Here is a 19,767-nt window from a genome sequence, read left to right on the forward strand (position 1 = left end):
ATGGTAGATACATTACAGGCCTTTGATAGTTATTTTGTCACGTCTATAGATAATGTAAAGCAGTAGAAATGTAAAAAAAACAACAAGGAATAATATTTACTGAATTTTAAAAGAAAACATAACAAAAAAGATAAAGATAGTCATTATATCTGTTAACTTATTTTTCTACTTCTCTATTAATTGCTATAATCGCTACGTTTCATATGGAATTCCTGAATCTGTAATTCATTATAATTTACAGCTCAGTTCAGATATTTCTATCAATAATTCAATCTAGTTCAATTTGTTCGATGAGGTTGATTTCATGAGTTCCTAAAAATAGTTGAAATCAACAAAATTCGTATTAGTTATGCATTAGGTAAGAATAATATAATTGATAATACAGTGATACTACGACATCCATCCGTCCTGTTTCATTTAAACGAGAGATTTTATTGCGTCCATCATATAGTCCAGATATGTTTCCATTAAATTTCTAATTATTTTTTAAGATTTTCAGCCAATAAGATGGTCCAGTTCTGAGTAAGATCACAAATTATTAACGCACCCAATAAGTACCTAAGAGGAATCAACGCGGGTTAATCTAAATAATTCAGGAACGACAGAACAACAAGGTTGCTGTTTTGATCTGCATTTCATAAACATAAATTAATAATCTCCAAAATTATCGAACGAGAGTGGAGGTACGTTGAGTTACCCTCTCTCTCCCTCTCTTTCATCCTGCCCGACGTCCCCAACACTCCACCCGTCCCTCACTGCATATTTTAATTACGTCACAATCGGTGACGTCAATGCAATCGCGGGTGCGGAAAAGCCTTTTCCATTTTCTCCCTCATTTGCAACGCTTCGATCTGCCGGTTATAGGCGGCCGATGTGGGTCGGAGGCCGGGAGGCGAATCGGGAGAACGAGGAGGGGGGATGGGGGGAATTGCTGTGGCTGCGGGGCTGAGACCATTGTGAAAAAAGTACAGTCGATTGGCTTAATTTTCCGTGGCTCCTTTGGTTGATACGAATTCAACTTCGTAATCGGACAGGGGGGAGGGAGGAGTGAATGGGACGATAATTATGGGGGTGGTTACGAAAAAGAAGAATGGATAGAGGTGTCCGGAAGTTTTAAGACGTATTTTGTAGACAATCTGATAAGTTTGGTGTAAGTTAAGTTTAAACAAAATATTGTCCGTGAATCCTTATATTTGCGACGAAAGATATTCTTAGTTCTAGACCAGATCCTGGTTTTAAATGGTCGAAAACTTGTGTATACCTAACTCTGTTATCTCTATTCCAGACCACTTAATCTATGGAAAGTCATCGAAGATATATTTCCAATTATGTTCCATTTTATAAGTAGTAATATAATTTCCAATGCAGTTAACTCTTTTTTTCGTTTCTTATATCTCAAGATACATATATTTTGGGAATTTTATCTTTCACTGACTTATATTTTTCCATATAGTCGAAAAATTTTTCGATTTTTTGCCATTTTAACATTTTTTGTTGTCATTTTTCATCAAATAATCGCAGGTTAATGAAAATTCTGTGAAATATAGAGAATTTTACTCCGATTCGAATGGTAATATAATCATTTTTATGTAAATTTTAGGTTATAAACAAAATATGTATTTTTAAAAAATGAGTGGATGTCTGTTTATGACATATCTTCAAAATTATTATATCTGCTGTATTTTAACATGAATTTTCGATTCTTAAGTCCTAAAATACCTATAATTTGAAGCTTTTATCTCTATGTGGGAAATAAAAAAAAATGGCATTTTTTCCATGTATATAGTCGTGAAAATTACGATTTTTTGCCATTTTAATATTTTTTATTGTCATTTCCCGTTAAATAATCGCAGGTTAATAAAAATTCTACGCAATATAGAAAATGTTAAGCTTAATCGAATGGTAGTATAACAATTTTTATATAATCTTTAGTTTTTAAGTTATATAATGAAAAATATATTTTCAAAAAATGAGTGGATTTCTGTTTATGACACATGTCTTCAAAAATATAAACTCCATTGTAATTTAACACTCAGTAATTTGACTGTCTGGAAGATAAAAAATGCCACTTTTTCCATGTATATATATAGTCGTGAAAATTTGGGATTTTCTGCCACTTTAGCATATTTTGTTGTCATTTCCTTTCAAATAATTTCATGTTAATGAGTATTTCAGTGATTATAAAGAATTTTACGTTCTATCGAATAGTAGCTCAATACTTTTTATGCAACATTTAGTTTTAATGTTATTCAACGAAAAGTATATCTTCGAAAAAAGAGTGGGTTACAGTCTAATCTTAAAATATACATACTTAAACAATTTAAAATGATTTTTCTTTTCTTTCAATCTAAAATACATATATGTTAAGAGTTAAGATTTTGAGCTACTTATAATTCTTTCTAAGTACATCCTATACACTCGGAAATCTTTACCTGGAATAATCACGCGTATCAGGAACTATATCCAAATTCATAGTTCGCAACACTATAAACGATAGCGCTCAAATGTTTATGTAATATAAACTTTTCGAATAAAATTTAACGAAATGGAATAAAATTTTCATAATTTAACGAAATGTGAATAAGAATTCTCCGAAACTCGATTCACGGCCGCGCGGCGCTGCCTCCCGTTAGTTATTTATTCCCATTCCTTTAATGCACACTGTATAGGCAGCAATTGGTTTCCTTACCATCTGGCCCGGGCGCCTTAACTCCCTAATAAAGGCAATTGGGAGGAGTTCGCCAAATAGGGCTCGTTAAAATCGACGGCCCAGAAAGAGTGGAAATAATTACGATTTTCGTCAAATTTATTTCGATTTTCATCGGGGTCCCCGAACCGAGGGCTTTTTTCTCGGTCGGAAGGGGGGAGGGGGTGGGGCGAGGAGGAGGAGGAGGAGTGGGAGGTATCGAGATGTTGGAAGTTTCTTTGGCTCGACGGAATAGCGAAACTGGCGACTTGTTACGGGCCATCGGATTTAATGTACTCATTTAACGAGTCCCTAGGTTCGAATACCGGGGCTTGGATGCTATTGTCTATTGCGAAATATGGATTTTCTGTTGCATTGTGTCTTCTTCGAACTACTCCTTGTCTTGTTCTCGATGTTCTTTTATAAATTCAATGCTTCATTGTCCATGGCCTATTAAAAATGATTGAAATGAATGGGTTCGAGGCAACGATCAAAAAGCTGAATTATTCGCAGAACATTTAGCCAACGTATTCCAAATGTACAGATATAATAAACCCTCTTTGTCAGTCCCATCTAGATATAAAACTCATTTCTTCACATCATTCATTCATTCTCATTCATTCACCTGGGCTCGACGCTGCCACGAAAACCAGAAATCATATTGACATGGACTGTCTTAAGATTGCTCGAATAATTTTGCTTAAAAAACTGACAAACCGGCAGAACAAGTCATATCTTGCGGGACTATTTCGCTGCTATTTGCGATATTAAAATTATTTGAGAAAGTGTTGTTAAAACCATTTATAGAAATATCAGATTTCCAGTTTGGATTTCGAAATCACTACTTGACAATCGACCAGGAACACAGAGTCACAGCGGTTGTTGAAAAGGCATTCGAAGAAAAGAAATACTGTTCTGCAATATTCCTGGATGCCTCACAAGATTCAACCGGGTATAACATTTGAGATAAATCTACAAAATCAGCCAATTGCTACCGCCGAATTACTATCGACTGCTGGAATCATATATTTTCTAAACAAAATTTAGAGACTGACATGAAGGGGCATTCTCAACACTTAAACCTATTTCGGCTGGAGTTCCACAGGGTAATGTCTTGGTCTATACCAGCTCTATACTGCTGATATCCCAACAATAAAAGAAAAAGTACTTGAAATATTTGCTGACGACATAGTTATCATAGCAAAAGATATATCTCTGCCTAAAGCTGTAGGAAAAGTACAAGTAGCAGACAACTAGATATACAAATATACTAGAGATTGAAAAATACAGCTTAATAGCTCCAAATCTGTCCATGTTAATTTTGCGTTACGGGGAAATGACAAAAACCTAATTATATCACTTTACGGCCCAAGAAAAATCCAACGTATATGAAAACTTCATCCTGAAATATATAATAATCTTATTATGGAAATCAAATTTTATTAAATTCCATTTAAAAAAGTTTAGAGAGTGTTAGTTCTTGAGGGAGTTTACATATACTTTAATATACAGTCCTATATTACTTTAATCAATATTATATATCAAATCTATTTCTGATCTTGTATTTAAAATGTTATCAAAACAAGTTCTAGTAATCTTTATGTGAGAAACATAATTGATTTTTTGACGTTTCTCTTAAAATGTTTATTATTTAAATCATCCAGCTATAGCATCAATTAAACAACAATATTTCAACACACATATATCAAATACAAATGTGGCTGAAAACATGGCATATAAAAGCCAAAGAAACAAAATACAGTCACATAACTTTTATGCTGCGTAGAAGAACATGTCCACCAATCTATATCAATAATTATCAACTCTCGCAAGCATAAATATCTGGGTATGCGCTTAGATCGACGCCTAACCTGGAAAAGACACATACTCGTCAAACGGAAACAACTTGGAATTAAACTCTACCAAATGTATTGGCTTGTCGGGCGCAAATCTAAGTTATCATTAGATAACAAGGTGTTGCTGTATGAGTCTATACTCAAGCCTATTTAGTCATATGGAATCCAACTATAGGGAACCGCTAGCAAGTCTAATATATCCATCACACAACGGTTCCAAAATAAAGTGTTGCGTTCCATTTTCAATGCTCCGGACTGTGTTTCAAATTAATTTATTCAACGTGATATTCCTCTAGAACTAATAACGAGTGTAATTCAACGTGTTTGTTTGAAGTACTTCGAAAGAGTGTCAGTGCCTCCCAATGTACTCGCTGGGATGCGTAGGCTAAAACGTCTAACACCTTCCGATCTGATTATTGGACACTAGCGACCCGCCCCGGCTTCGCACGGGTGCAATGCTGATACTAAATTAAATACACTACAGAAAAAATATGAACGTTTTATATAAAAATATAGCGGCCCGCTCCGACTTTGCACGGGCATAAAATATATATGCCTATGTCACTCAATGAAAACATGATTAAAATCGATCCAGTATTTTTGGTTCATTCATTACTGCCCTTAGCCTGCACGCATTAAATTTGGAGTAAAACAATTCCTCTTCCCCTATACTTACTATGAAGATTTCCTGCTATCTTTGGAATATCTAAATTCATACAATTTTTATTACATTACACATTTTTAAACGCAAATTTTAAATTTGTAATATCTCCGAAAATATTTGTTTAATTTACATGCTGTAAGGAACCATATTGATCTATATTAATTGCACACTGTATTTAAGGTACTTAATTCGATAAGGATTAATGCCGTATTGCTTAAAATAGCTTCGTAAATAAGCCATTTTTAAATTTTTGTAGACCTTTTTATGGTGTATACAATACTGTAGTACATTAATTTGATCTAACTCGTAGGGTTAGGCAGCGTTTTTGCTAATTGCTAAATAAGCCTAAAAAAATAGGTTAATTTACGACATCACGTTAGAAAACTCTAAAATTAGCAATGTTGTCTTAGTATATTATGCATGTATTATACATATAAACCTTCCTCTTGAATCACTCTATCTATTGAAAAAAAACCGCATCAAAATCCGTTGCGTAGTTTTAAAGATTTAAGCGCACGTAGGGATATAGGGACAGAAAAGGCGACTTTGTTTTATACTATGTAGTGATATACAGACTTTAGAATAAGCTTTAAAATATGACTAATTAAATAAAATAGTATTTTGTACCGGAAATCACTTAATTAAGTGATGTTCTACATGCCATGTATATATAATATAAACATAAAAAATACTTATTGCCCACTGAGTTGATTGTGGAACTACTAAGAGTAATAAAAAAGCAGGTTCGTTAATGTAAACACTTCGATACTATGAACTACACCAGGTTCGAATTAGTTCACACTAACGAGAATCTACCGTATTTCTTGCTCTTATCGATATCAGAACTTGATAAATCTTTGGTTTTTCAGGTTTGTCATCGGTCAATATGTGACTGTTCACGGCGACGTCATCAGCCACGTGAACATCAGCCACGTGATGGTAGAAGACGGCGGAGAGTACACCTGCACGGCAGAGAACCGAGCCGGCAAAAGCTCTCATTCCGCTAGACTCAACGTCTACGGTAATTCTTCCCCGTCCCCCTCGTATATCGCGCGTATTTACATTAAGTGTTAAACGTTATAGAAGACAAATCGAATTACCGCCCCAGACAGGCCTGCCCTTCGGAAACAACCGAAGGTGGTTTTGGTTCTGGTCGAAATCGTATTAACGAGGATTCGGATATAATTACGCAATCCCTGTGGGCAATTACAGTGATAATTTGTAGCTGTCCTCCTCCTCCGTTTCCCTTCCTACCTTCGGCGTGCTCTACCCCGAGAAAAAAATCAATTGAGAAATTCTGTTTTCGGGTTTAATTGAATCACGATGATAAGCAACGAAATTAAGATATTTTATAAGAAGAAGAAGATATTTTCTTGAGTCTGACGCAAACTCATTTGTCAAGATGCATTACAGAATCCAAAGAGATGCTGTTTTTCCAGATTTACAATTTCAGTTAAGGATTTTTTCATCTTAAAAGCACTATTTAATGACTAAAATCCCATGAAGGATATCTCCACTTTTAAAGAAGCCTTCTATATCCTTTGGAGTGGATTATTCTCCATCCAGTGTCCGTTTTATGTTCATCTCTTCAGCTTCTTCTGTCCTGTTGATGTATTATTCGGCGGTCATCGTCATCTCTTGTTCATCTTCTTGTTTTTTTGGTTCTGTTTGCTGCATTTTTTTATGAAAATGTACCCTGTACAGTTTCTTCTCTTTCTTTTATCCTTATTTTCAACATTCTTTCTTCTTAACTACTCGCTTTATTCTTCCATGTTTTTTCCATCCTATTCTTCACTTTCTATTTGGTTCTATATTGTTCTTGTTGTTTACTTGTCTAGATATTTCCTAATTCTTTAATAACTTGCTTTTCATTTTTTGTAGAGCTGCCTCCTACCACAATAATTATCCCATTATCCTTTCTCAACCATTTTCTCATACTTGTTTAGTTAATTTTCTTCTGATTAAAAATGACTATTGCAGAAGCAAAATAATTGCAGAGCCTCTTAGCAAACCCCCTAAAGAAGGCCCTAGAACATACAGCATTTGGTATCTTCCCAGTAACTTTTGGTGTAATATAATAAATATTTTCCATCTCCTATATACAACATAATATCCGAGTCAAATTAGGATCAATGAGAAGGACGATAATTAGTTATTTTATCTCCTTCGATAAATTTCCAGTCCAATGTGTGTGAAAATTATTTAAATAAATAATCGTTACATAAATAAAATTATAATAAATAAGGAGGGAATAGCAAAAGGGGTGCATATTAGATTAAGAAACTTGCTAGGGGTGCGAGAAACATATGCCAAATGTCTCTCGAATGACGTTATATAGACAAAAAATTGAAAGCACATTCATTAAGGTTACAGAGTTAGAGGTACTCATTAAAATACTTCAGAGAGAACTATTAGGAAAGATATTTGCAGTCTTGTAAGAATGCAAAAAAAAACTAGAGGAATTACAGATAAATGAAACATTCAGGACGAAAATCAAAATTTTAGTCTTTAAAACTATTGTAGAGTTAATACTTTTGTAATAGACAAAATACTAGGCCTCATTCTTTGTGAGGGAAGTTCTGAATAGCTTCAGTGAGAAATGGAGGATAGAAAAAAACATTTCTAGTGGACAGAGTGAATAACTTAGCACGTATAATTACAAAATTACAACATGCTGTGTTCTTGGTTGTAATTTAACATCGAAAATACTTTTCTACTCATCAATAAAGCCTGACTGGTGCAAAGAAACCCGTCTAACAATCCCTGCCAATGTTAAAATTCCGTCTATTTTATAGTCCTTTTCTCCTCAACAACGCTTGTTTTATATTCTTCGAAGAGAGAAACATTTTATATTTCGTTTTTTACGGCTGCTTTATTTTTTAACATACAATATATTCGTTCGATATCATTTCGCGTTTAAAACGGCGTATATTCTAATAAACAATATTGCCTGTCCTCCGATTGCCCCTCTGTCGTTCGTTCTTCTCTTTTTTATTACGATTTCTTTTCGAGAGGGAGAAGCGCGTTCCTCGCAATGATTACAGGAGGCCAATTATCCATCCGTGACGTTGTCGACAATGAGCCTTGGAAGAAAAGCCCTCAGCCATACCAGCTCCAGATATTAATACGAGTCTTTTTTTGTCTCTCCCTTTACGACTAATAATGTTTTATGTGCAATAAAGTCTTTTATTAAAAAGACAACGGCAAGAGTAACGACGATGCCTGAGAGAAAATTGAACGAAATATGGTGAGGAGAATAGTCTGATATTATTTTTATTTAGATTTGCGATTGGGAAAGAGGAGGATGAGAGCCAAATGAAGGAGAGGGAAGCCGGGGGGGGGTCAGCCTTGTGGGTTTAAATCTTAGTCTTGTGAGAATGTGAAGTTTACTTCTGTTCCTATATTTCATGTTTATATATTTCAAAGTCTCCTTTTTAGCAACGGAGGTTTATATAGACTCAACTGTTTAATTGCTTAACGCGGATTTCGAACCACGGTTCTCGAAATTAAGCCTGTCAACTGGCCAGTGACCAAATTAGATACTAACTCAGAAAACATCCGGTCTAACTCGACCTGGTTACTGATGTGACTGGGATGGTTATTCCTCATCATATGTTCCACTGTTGCTTATAAAGATATTTACAATTGCCCCAGCAGGAATCAAATCCGCCCGATATATATATATATATATATATATATGTGTGTGTGTGTGTGTGTGTGAACTGATAAGGTGGCATCTTTAGACAAAGTTGTTTCTTTTAGTATCGGAATATCAACAGTTTAGAGCAGATACAGGAAAGGAAGGGTCCTAAGGTACTACTCTACAAGCCGAAATACGATTAAATGTTGAAAATGTCCCTTCTTGCTTAGTGCCTTACCTAGTCAAAACCCTGTAAGGTGTCCAGGAATATTGCAAAGCAGTAATTTCAAAGCATTTCTTCAAACGCACTTTCAATAACAGCTTTTACTGGCCTGTTGTTGGACTGACATTGTTTTTGTAGCAATTTCTCAAATAATTTGGGAGTCGTAGATTGTAGCGAGATAAGGCAATTGTCAAGTTTTTTTTAAGATTTTTTGTGTCACCTCAAAACATTCCAGAATTTCAATCTTAGGTAGACCAAGATGTATGTCACTATGATAATTGCATTTCATGGCAGTTCTTTCAACAATGCAGGTAAATTGGCATCAATTCCAAGAGTCATTTTAAGATTAGCGCTTTTATCAAATTACGTGGCAACTTTCACTGAAGAAATCAGCTTTGTAGTTATTTCAGGCTGATAAAAAGATGTTGAATATATTGTAGATTGTATAAAATGTTGTGCAAACAATTCAGCTTTTTCTTTGAGTTGCCCTCCACAGCGAAGTTTCCGTTTTGGTCTGCTTTCGGGCTTAATTCATTGAAATATTTCTCAAAACAATTTCGTTTGTCATCTTTAACCTTTTGATTCGTCCGATTATGGATTCTATTAAACATGTATTTGTCCATAGCATTTCTGGTTCAGTGTCAAACTGTTATAGCTTTTCTACGTCAATTATTCACATAAAATAAGAAAGCTTTGTACAACAAGAAAACTTTTAAATCTCCGCACAGTATCCAACCATGTATTAAAATTTTCATCAATTTTCTTCATATGTAATAAATAAGCAACAGGTAATGAAAGTAGGTATTTAAATTATGTAATAATACAAATTTTTCACTTGTTTCTCATATTAAAAGACTAAAATATGACGAATTGGTGGATGGCACGTTCCTCAATGAGTAATATGTTGTTTTCCTGGATAACCATTGTTGTCATTATTATCTCCATGATGCTCCTTGTGAAACACCTTAGATTTTTTTACCGTCTCCTTATTATTAACAGGAATGCCATACATAAGACTTATACCAAAAGTGACAGCGGTGGCAGGAGAACAACTTAAGCTGAAATGCCCCGTCGCCGGATATCCCATAGAAGAAATACATTGGGAAAGGAGCGGTAGTGAGTTACCAAACGGGCTTCGCCAAAAGGTACAGTCGACATCAATAACTTAACAAAAAAACCATCACTAATCGCCTGGGATATGAACAGGTTCTTCCAGATGGTACTCTGATCATCGAACCGGTCCAAAAGAAGGAAGATTCCGGAGTGTACACCTGTTGGGCTCGAAACAAGCAAGGTCACAGCGCGAGAAGAAGCGGAGAAGTCAATGTAATTGGTAACTATCATGAAATATTATCCTAAAATATTACTAACACGTAATAAAAACGTGATTCAACTGTTGAGGTTTTGTTGAAGTGCTATCATTAGACTTCGACTACATGTAGGAAAAGTATAATCGGCGTTCTTCTTGGAGTAAGAGAAATTTTCCCTTCGAACAGTATTAAATCACAACAAGTATAGTACCGCAATATGAGATGCATTAATCTTGTGGGAACCAAAATTCTTCTAGGTTATTATTATGCAGATCTGGAAACATAAGTTATGGTGATGAATCTAGCATATGTCAGGTCATTTCCCATTTCAAATTCACAAACTAATCGTTTGCATAATCATCATTTCGACCAATAGGCTGCTGTTGGTAGCGCAGGATTTCAAACATTCTTCACTAGGTTCCACCACATTTAGCGACAGCTGTTTTGGCCTCAAATCGTATTATCTCGATCCATGTCTTTTCGAAGCTGCTCGCTGTGTCCTCCACCCAAAAGGTCGAATTTTACAGAAGTTCATGAGAAATTCGTTTATCTTTCATTAGACAGATAGACGTGTCCGAATTTGTTCCCCAACAATGCTCTGATCGTAGCATCTTAAACTAACTATTTCGTTTTTAATATGATCTCAGAGAGAAGAACACGTCAAACTGTAACGAAGTCCAAACATCGGAACCGTATAGAGGAATTGACAAGATAACCATTCCACACGCACCATCTTAGAGAACCAAAAGGTACTGTCGCGTGGTCGATTCGGCCTATTCGGAGGCAGAGGCTACTTTTTTCTCCTGTATTATTGATCCCAAGTACTGCGTCTGATCCAACTGGACCTCGTTAATATTTATACTAGCGATCAGTCAGTTGTCACGACTTTCTCTTACGTTTTTTTCTTTATCAATTCCTAAACCGTAAGGTTCTGCGGCGCGAACTATATCATGAATGATGCTAGAAACCACAATATCCGTATCAACGAATACAGCGCTATCATCATCTAGCATTAAATCGGTCAAAGAGTTTGTAGCTTACTTTCGGAACCACTTTACAAACGAACCATTCCTTTAATAGTACTGGCTTAAAAGAATTTTCTTTAGTATTGGCAGTTATTTGTTCTATACTATTTTCACGTATCACCTATCTTATATTTCTGTATCACGGACCAAAATGGTTGTCTTGTTGACTAAAAATTATACGACTCTAAGATAAATTACCTCATGATTATTCGATAAAATCCGAATTTATACAGTTTTATACTGGTACGTGGAGGAATCAGTCATCTTGATCGTGACATGATGATCGATGGTCTCTAGAAGAGCTGGTGTCAGAATTAATCAATGTGGTCGCGTTCTAACTAACATTTTCTTTTAGTACCACCAAAAATTAGCCCGTTTTACGCCGCAACCGCCATGCACGTCGGAGACAGGGCATCTCTCACGTGCTCGGTGACCAAAGGCGATCAGCCGCTGACGATCACCTGGACGAAGGACGGGCGAGTGTTGACGCAGGGCAGTTCCGTGTCGGTGACCCAGGTCGATCCGTTCACCAGTATCTTGGTCATCGAGAGTCTGTCGCCCGAACACAACGGCAATTACTCATGCGTGGTGCGCAACGCCGCCGCGGAAGTGGCCCACACCCAGCAGCTTGCCGTCAATGGTAATTTGCCTGCCCAATGGAGTTGCCCCCCCCCAAAAAAAACACATATCGGCCTTGGAGTGTTTGTTTATCTCTTTCTTTATTTTTTCGGTTACTTGGATCTTAGATATATATTTTTTCTGTCTTCCTGTCTTTCTTTTTCTCTTTTTTAGGCGGTAGAACGTCCTCGACGGAACGCGGAGGTTGTTAGCGGAGCGGGTTATTGTTGTAGTTAAAGCCGCACCAAGTTCGAGGGCGTTCTATCGGTCTTTCTTTTCGTCTCAGTGCCTCCTATCATAGAACCGTTCAGCTTCCAAGACGGACTAAGCGAGGGCATGCGCACGCGCACCGTGTGCGGAGTCAGTGCTGGAGACCCGCCCCTCGTGGTCACGTGGTTGAAGGACGGCCGCCCGCTCACGCCCGAACTGGGCGTGAACGTCACCGCCCTGGACGACTACTCCAGTTTGCTCAGCGTGGCCAGGTAATTTGTGTAGGTCTCGCGAACCGCCTCATTCCCTAAGATCGTTTCCGACCACGCCCTACATCTCTTGATGGGGCGTGGTCGGAGACCGACACGCCCACTATATAAACTACAATCGTTATCGGACCTACACAAATACCCTGCTATGTTCTAGCCTAGACTCTCGACATTCCGGCGATTTTACTTGCGTCGCCAGCAACCCGGCTGCCGAGGTTCGATTCACGGCGAAACTTCAAGTCAAAGGTACGGTCGATATATCTCCCGAGCCTTGTGACTCCTCCCTATGACACTACACCTGTTATTATCTACCTGTCTCACGTGGGGGTTCACCTTCGACGCGCGAAGCGAGGCGTGAACCCTCGACACTCTTCCCGTCACTCTCGCCTGTTTAGCCCCACCACACCACCTGGCAGGCGACCTGAACGAGCGCGACACGGCTGGGGGGCGTGGCTTCCCACCCCCCACTCTCGCTCGCTCACGTAGCCTCAAACGCAATTGGCCACTCACGCCATCACGCCCCGCCCACTAGCACCACGCTTTGGCACAGCTGACGTCATCGGGGCCCGAATCGGTCCGAAGGGACACGAGTAAGGCCGAAGGTACCGTTTTTGCACCATTTTCCGTTAATTCGAATGATTTTTTCATGATCGTTGGCTCGGGGTCGCGTGTCGGACCCTGAGCGGGTGTTTTATTTTTTTTAGTCTTTTTCCTTCTCACTATTTCACTGATTTTTGCACGTCGTTGTTGCTTGAGCATGTATTCGTGGCATGCTTGCATATCTAGGCACTTTATTTTCTATGTATTCAATTTACGACTATTCTTAACTGTTATATATATATATATATATATATATATATATATATATATATATATATATATATATATAAAGAAAATAAAATATTAAAGTCACCCATGTGAATCACCGTTGGTAATGCTTTTTGCAGCCAATATCACGAAACGCTTTTTATTTAAATCCTCCCGAAGTAGTTCGATGTTCAAATACTTGATTCACGAATGTTCACAAATGTAAACTCAGTTTTAGGTTTTGGAATATATATATCAATTTATAATTATCACTATTGTTCACATCACATCAGAAATTACTGAATTGGCAACATGGTTTGGCATATACTGCACACATATACTGGATATACGAGGTCTACTGGAAAGTTATTACCGATTTCTCTAACAGATGTCGCTAGGCTTATGTATGCAATGTTATAATTTGACTCATATGATGTTTTATTCTAGTGACATCAAGCTGCAACGCTATACATGTTATATTTTACGAAAGAACCACTTTCGTAGATGTGTACCTCTTTGAAAAAGTCAAGTTTCGTGCCTGAAAATGTGTATTTGTGGCAGGCACTACTTTTCTTTCTTAATCAAAAGAAAAAAGCCTGTGAAGGTCATTGTTTGCTGGTAGAAACTTACGATGAGCATAATATAATCTTAAAAACATGTAAGACGAGGTTTCCAAAACACAAAAGTGATGAGTGAACGTTCTGGTAAACCGAAAATGTTTGAAGATAGTTCCGTATCGCAAAAATTATTGGATGAAGACCCGACCAAGCCCAAAAAAATTAACAGAAGCGTTGAAAGTGGCTCAAGAAATGATAACGAGCCATGGGGAAAATTCAAAAAATGGGAAAATGGGTGCTACATCAATTGAATGACAGGCAAATGGAAAATCGAAAAATCGCCTACAAAATATTTTACAGCTCGATTACGTACTGTCTCATAAAACAAAACCGGTTAAGAAAGCGTTGAAAGCACCTAGGTGGGACATATTATCGCATCCGCCGTACTCTCTAGACCATGCCCCGCCCGACTATCCACTATTCGTATTAATGGGATACGCGCTTGCAGAGCAGGACTTCGCCAATTTCGAGGAAGTTAGAAAATGGCTCTATGAATGGTTTTGCTAGAAGGATAAACAGTTCTTTGGGATAGCATGCATACATTTTCTGAAAGATGGCAAATGGTCAATATTTTAAATACATAAATGTTTCCATTTTCTTGAAAATTATATTTTTTCCCAAAAAAATGGTAATGACTTTCCGGTACATCAATTCATCAGCAACATTACATTTTTTAATGAAACTAGTATCATCCGTCAAGTCAAAACACTTTTTACAGTAAGAGGTGACTACTGATGAGAAATAATATGATGATGAAATATGAAAGAATAAATGAGAAAAGATGGCACCAATATTAACACATTGCAGCAATTAACTATTAAATTAATTTGTTCAACACGTAAAACTGAGTAAAATCTTCTAAAGCACATAATATCAATCAATCTTCGACGAGAATGAATCTAGACCGATTTGTGATGTTCGTTATTTCTAGTGCCGCCGAGATGGTTGGTGGAACCCGTGGACGTTAGCGTGGAACGAAACCGACACGTGGCGTTACATTGCCAAGCCCAGGGTGTCCCTACGCCCACGGTCATCTGGAAGAAAGCCACAGGTGGTTATTTTTATCGACTCGTGGAAGTAACTCTAAGACTCCATGTTTTTGTAGGGTCTAAATCGGGTGATTACGAGGAAGTGCGCGATCATATGTACACTAAACTGTTGGGCAATGGGACGCTGTTGCTTCAGCACGTTAAAGAGGACCGAGAAGGGTACTATCTGTGCCAGGCGGATAATGGAATAGGGACCGGAATAGGCAAAGTCATTCATCTAAGGGTCAATTGTAAGTCGTAGGGTTAAATGAAACCTCTAGGTGATGTGACTTTGATTTTTAGCATCGCCATATTTTTCGGCACCTTCGAGGATGGTGACTGTGAAGAAAGGCGATTCGGCCATCCTCCACTGTGACGTCAATGGAGACAAGCCCATCAGCGTGATTTGGCTCAGAGGAGGCAAAACCGAACTAAACCCGTCCACGAACTATCGAGTTAACGCGAAACAAGACGTTACGCCGGATGGTGTGGCGGCAGAACTGCAAATACTCAATGCAGACGCGTCGGACTCTGGTGCGTACTTCTGCCAGGCCAGCAACATGTACGGGCGCGACCAACAACTAGTACAACTTCTAGTTCAAGAACCACCAATGCCTCCTCAAAACCTAGAGGTAGGTCCTGCCAGACAGCACAAAAAATGTGTTCCAAAAATAATTTTTGCCATAGGTACCATCCAAAAGTAGTACCTCGGTCAACTTAAAATGGATCCACAAGTCTGGGGACTCCAACGAGGTGTTCAAATTCATCGTCGAGTTCAAAGAAATGGAACGTAAGTTATTTCTGATGGATATCCAAACTCGACGGCGCTAAAGAGTTTTGGTGGTACTTTCAGGACCCTGGCATCAGATAGATCTGACGGAAACTCCACTTCCTTACTCCGCCATCATCGATGACTTGAAACCAGCCACTAAATACAGCTTCAGGTAACCGAAAATCCGTTTAAAAGTAACCAAGTGCATTAGAGATTGTTTGCAGGCTCATAGCAGAGGGTCCTGCTGGTCGTAGTTTACCCAGTGACGAGATCGTCGTGAGAACCTTGAGCGAGAAGCCGGCAGGTCCTCCTCTAAACCCCAACGCAAGGCCTATTTCATCTACGGAGATCCTGGTGACGTGGACACCACCACTACCTGAACTTAGGCACGGTGAAATCCAAGTAATAACAAACTGATCATAAAGCAAATACTTGCAATAGTGACTATTTTTCAAGGGTTTCAACATCGGATACCGATCCCCATCCATGGGTTCCTATAACTTCACTTCCATCACGGGTGATGGTGAAGATGGAGGAGAGGTGTTGCTCAGCGGACTGGCCAAGTTCACCAGGTATCACATCGTAATTCAGGCCTACAATGAAGTCGGTTCTGGTCCACTGAGCGAGCCAGTAACCGCGCAAACTATGGAGGATGGTAAGACTGTCGGAGTTAAATGAATACAGATCATTACGGTTCATTATTGACAGTACCCAGTCAACCACCGATGGATGTTCGATGCGCCCCACTAACTTCGCAAAGTTTACAAGTGAGTTGGCAGCCTCCTCCTACAGATGATTCCAATGGGTTGCTGCAAGGATACAAGTTGACATACGAACCAGTACCAGATGATCGATGGAGAGGCAACGATGAGATGGAAACCAGGAAGACCACCGCGCTGACCACGGTTATCACGGGATTGAGAAAGTTCACCAACTATAGTTTACAGGTCCTAGCGTTCACCAAAGTGGGGGACGGGGTACTGACGATTCCTCACTTCTGCCAAACCGAAGAAGATGGTAAAAAATTGTTTTTAGTTGAGTTCTGTATCGATTTAATGGTATTTTGGTGTAGTTCCTGGAGCACCAGCTGACATAAAGGTCGCAGTAGCAACTCCACAGTCCCTGAAGGTGTCTTGGCTACCTCCTTTGGAACCTAACGGTATTATAACGAAGTACAGCCTGTATCGGTGAGTGCTGAGCACCAAAAATGTGCTAGGGTAAAGTTTCCATACACTATTTTATCAGGAGAACGTCAGATGGAAGACAAGAAATAGATAATGGGCGCCAGATCATCTCCAGTCACAATACCGTGTTCGAAGTGAAGAACGTTCAACAACACGTCGAGTACCAGTTCTGGGTGACAGCATCTACTCGTATAGGTGAAGGTCAGAGTTCCAAAGTGGTGAACCAGATCGTAACTTCCAGAAGTAAGCTCCTTAAACCCCGGTACCACCACCATAATTCAACGACCCTGAATTTACAGTTCCTGCGAGGATAATCTCGTTCGGTGGGCTAGTGGTGCGACCTTGGCGTTCCACGGTGTCCTTCAGCTGTGAGTCTGTTGGTAGTCCGAGGCGAGAGTGGTTCTGTAGCGACCAGATTTTAAAGGTACTATAGCTTGATTGTTTTTTATAAACCTTTTGTCTTTACAGTGACTTAAAGTCACTTTTTCTTTAATAAAATTAAAGTTAGTAGTACGTTTTGTAGCAAATCACATGGTTTGGTTCTCCAGACAGTTGACTCCTTCCAATGAAGTTTTGCATCAAGATTCATGTATGGAATAATTGTATTAATGATTCAATTCATCATATATTGGTACGTGGACAGTTTGGTTGTAGCTGAATTCATTGATGTACTTTTCTATAGGTCTAGTTCACTTATTTATAATATTACTTGCGTGTTGCAGTTTTCTGGTTGCTTTTTCGTTCTTCTCTCCAGTATCAAGTATTACAGTGTCATTAGCAAATGTAGCAACAGTATCATCTTCTATTTGGGATATATAATATATATATATATATATATATATATATATATATATATATATATATATATATATATAGTAGATGGAGAACATAATCCAAAACACTGGCTTGCGGTTGATCTACTTTTGTTTATTCCATTGTTGAGTAGTACTGTTCATATTTCTTCCTGTTAAACTGTAAACATCCTGGCTGAGATATAGGAGTGTAAGTGTAACATTTTATGGAATATATACATGAGTTCTTTGTGCCTATCTATATCGAAGACTATGTCCAATTCAATTTTTTTCTCTTCATTAGTTTTTTCATTAATATCTGTATTCTATGTACATGGTCAATTGTTGAATGTTTGTTCATAAAACCAAGCTGATGAGATTTTTTCTATCTATGGCGTGACTGTTGATCAATATTTGAAAACAGCATTGAAATATTACAGGGTGGCGCAAATCATAATCAACAACTTCTGGATACCGGGGAATTGATACTGTCCAATCTTCAGCTGACCGATGCGGGGAACTACACATGCCAAGTGGATAACGGTCACGGTACCGACAGGTTCGTACCAAGTCTACTGAGAGTCTCATAATTCCAACTAATTTTGTTCTCGTTCAAGGATCGTCTATAATTTGGTGGTGCAGGTACCGCCCAGCGCGCCACTCCTGTACGTGACATCAGCTACCAGCTCCAGCATTCTACTTCACTGGAAACCCGGACATAATGGCGGCGCTCCAGTCAGCGGATTTCATTTAAATTACAGGTTAATAAAAATTCACTAAATTATCAGGTGTTTTTGAAGGATTCACCATATGTTGATTCTTTTGTCCAGAAGAGGTGCCACTAGAGTTTGCATTATTTATGAAAAATAAAATTGCAGTAAATATTTTATTACTTTGTGATTCTGCGACGGATTCTTATTAAGAGTTCAATAACCCAACCAAGTGTTAAATCTTCATGTTAATCACACACTTCATCCATTCAGTGTTTCGTTGGAATCAAACTTGGTGTGAAAAACCAACAGATGGCCCTGCATTATATTTGTAATATAACGTAAATTATGATTTCAGGAAAGAACATGGTGAATTAGACGAGGTACAGTTGTCTAGACACGCGACCAGTTTCGAACTGAAGGTGGGTCACCATCAGGGATTCTCGAATGTAAATGGTTCTCCTAATGGAGATGTTCTATTCTGTTTAGGGTCTGTCGTGTGGCTCCACGTATCACTTATACCTCACCGCGCATAACAAAATCGGTCCCAGTCCTCCAAGCCATCCCCTGCAGGCCAGGACCCAGGGACATCCGCCGGGGGTGCCTCCGGCAGCCTCGTTCATCAACCCCAACTCCACTAGCGTAACCCTGAGGCTCCACGTGTGGCCCGATAATGGGTGTCCCATCCTCTATTTCGTGCTGCAATATCGCAAGGCCTCCGAAAGTCAATGGACTCTGGGTAAGCGTTGATTCTTCGCGATATTCGCCCGTGATGACCGATATTTTCAGTAAGCAACGCCCTGAAGCCCCAAAGACGTACATCGATCACCGGCCTGACCTCGGCCACGAAGTACGTCGTCAAACTGGAAGCTCACAACGTTGCCGGCTTCAGCACGGAGGAGTTCAGCTTCATGACGCTGACGAAAGATGGCGACGTGCCCCCGCCTGATCTCATCACGCAGGGGGACGACTCCACCCCGTTTTATTCCGACTGGAAAGTGCTGATACCACTCATCATCGTCGTGGGACTCATCAAGGTTCTCCTGATCGGGATGGTGGTCTGCGTCCGGCGACGTGAGTATAAGAAAGTGGAATCGATGCGGGAGGGGATATTGACGCCATCTACCGTTCCAGGGAGGAAGGAGAACGCGCGGGAGCATCTGGACAACCAGCAGAACGCAGAAGCTCAGAGGGAACGTTATTACGCCACCATACACAAGGTGGCGCTGCAGGCGGGAGAAAAAATACCCGGTAAATTTAATTGAGTGACTTTTATTTGTCGTTTTTCACATGTTTCCTAAAAATCCGGTAAAATTAAAAAAAACTATTTAAGCATCGCATCTTTTTTAAATACAAT

At 38.8% G+C, this 19,767-nt stretch overlaps 1 protein-coding gene across 4 annotated transcripts in view; it reads left to right on the top strand.

The window, feature by feature from the left end:
• The window catches only part of Dscam2 (Down syndrome cell adhesion molecule 2), a 125,333-nt gene that overhangs the window by 99,518 nt on the left and 6,048 nt on the right, over positions 1-19,767 (top strand). For 2 of the 4 annotated variants that reach the window (XM_076416905.1, XM_076416907.1), the window contains exons 10-29: positions 6,076-6,227; positions 10,069-10,214; positions 10,276-10,402; positions 11,760-12,044; positions 14,857-14,976; positions 15,031-15,204; positions 15,257-15,585; positions 15,641-15,743; positions 15,807-15,897; positions 15,950-16,127; positions 16,182-16,380; positions 16,434-16,742; positions 16,798-16,912; positions 16,971-17,152; positions 17,209-17,333; positions 18,141-18,259; positions 18,318-18,461; positions 18,769-18,832; positions 18,900-19,149; positions 19,200-19,661. In XM_076416905.1, coding sequence (XP_076273020.1) covers positions 6,076-6,227; positions 10,069-10,214; positions 10,276-10,402; positions 11,760-12,044; positions 14,857-14,976; positions 15,031-15,204; positions 15,257-15,585; positions 15,641-15,743; positions 15,807-15,897; positions 15,950-16,127; positions 16,182-16,380; positions 16,434-16,742; positions 16,798-16,912; positions 16,971-17,152; positions 17,209-17,333; positions 18,141-18,259; positions 18,318-18,461; positions 18,769-18,832; positions 18,900-19,149; positions 19,200-19,661 — 3,674 coding nt within the window. Of the gene's footprint in view, positions 1-6,075; positions 6,228-10,068; positions 10,215-10,275; positions 10,403-11,759; positions 12,045-12,308; positions 12,505-12,658; positions 12,748-14,856; positions 14,977-15,030; positions 15,205-15,256; positions 15,586-15,640; positions 15,744-15,806; positions 15,898-15,949; positions 16,128-16,181; positions 16,381-16,433; positions 16,743-16,797; positions 16,913-16,970; positions 17,153-17,208; positions 17,334-18,140; positions 18,260-18,317; positions 18,462-18,768; positions 18,833-18,899; positions 19,150-19,199; positions 19,662-19,767 lie in introns of all 4 variants that reach the window. The other 2 variants (XM_076416906.1, XM_076416904.1) reach the window with 2 other exon arrangements.

The sequence above is a fragment of the Rhynchophorus ferrugineus genome, unplaced genomic scaffold, assembly GCF_030347505.1.
Source record: "Rhynchophorus ferrugineus isolate W39M unplaced genomic scaffold, kcgeb_rfMv2 rfM10, whole genome shotgun sequence".
Classification (NCBI taxonomy): domain Eukaryota; kingdom Metazoa; phylum Arthropoda; class Insecta; order Coleoptera; family Curculionidae; genus Rhynchophorus; species Rhynchophorus ferrugineus.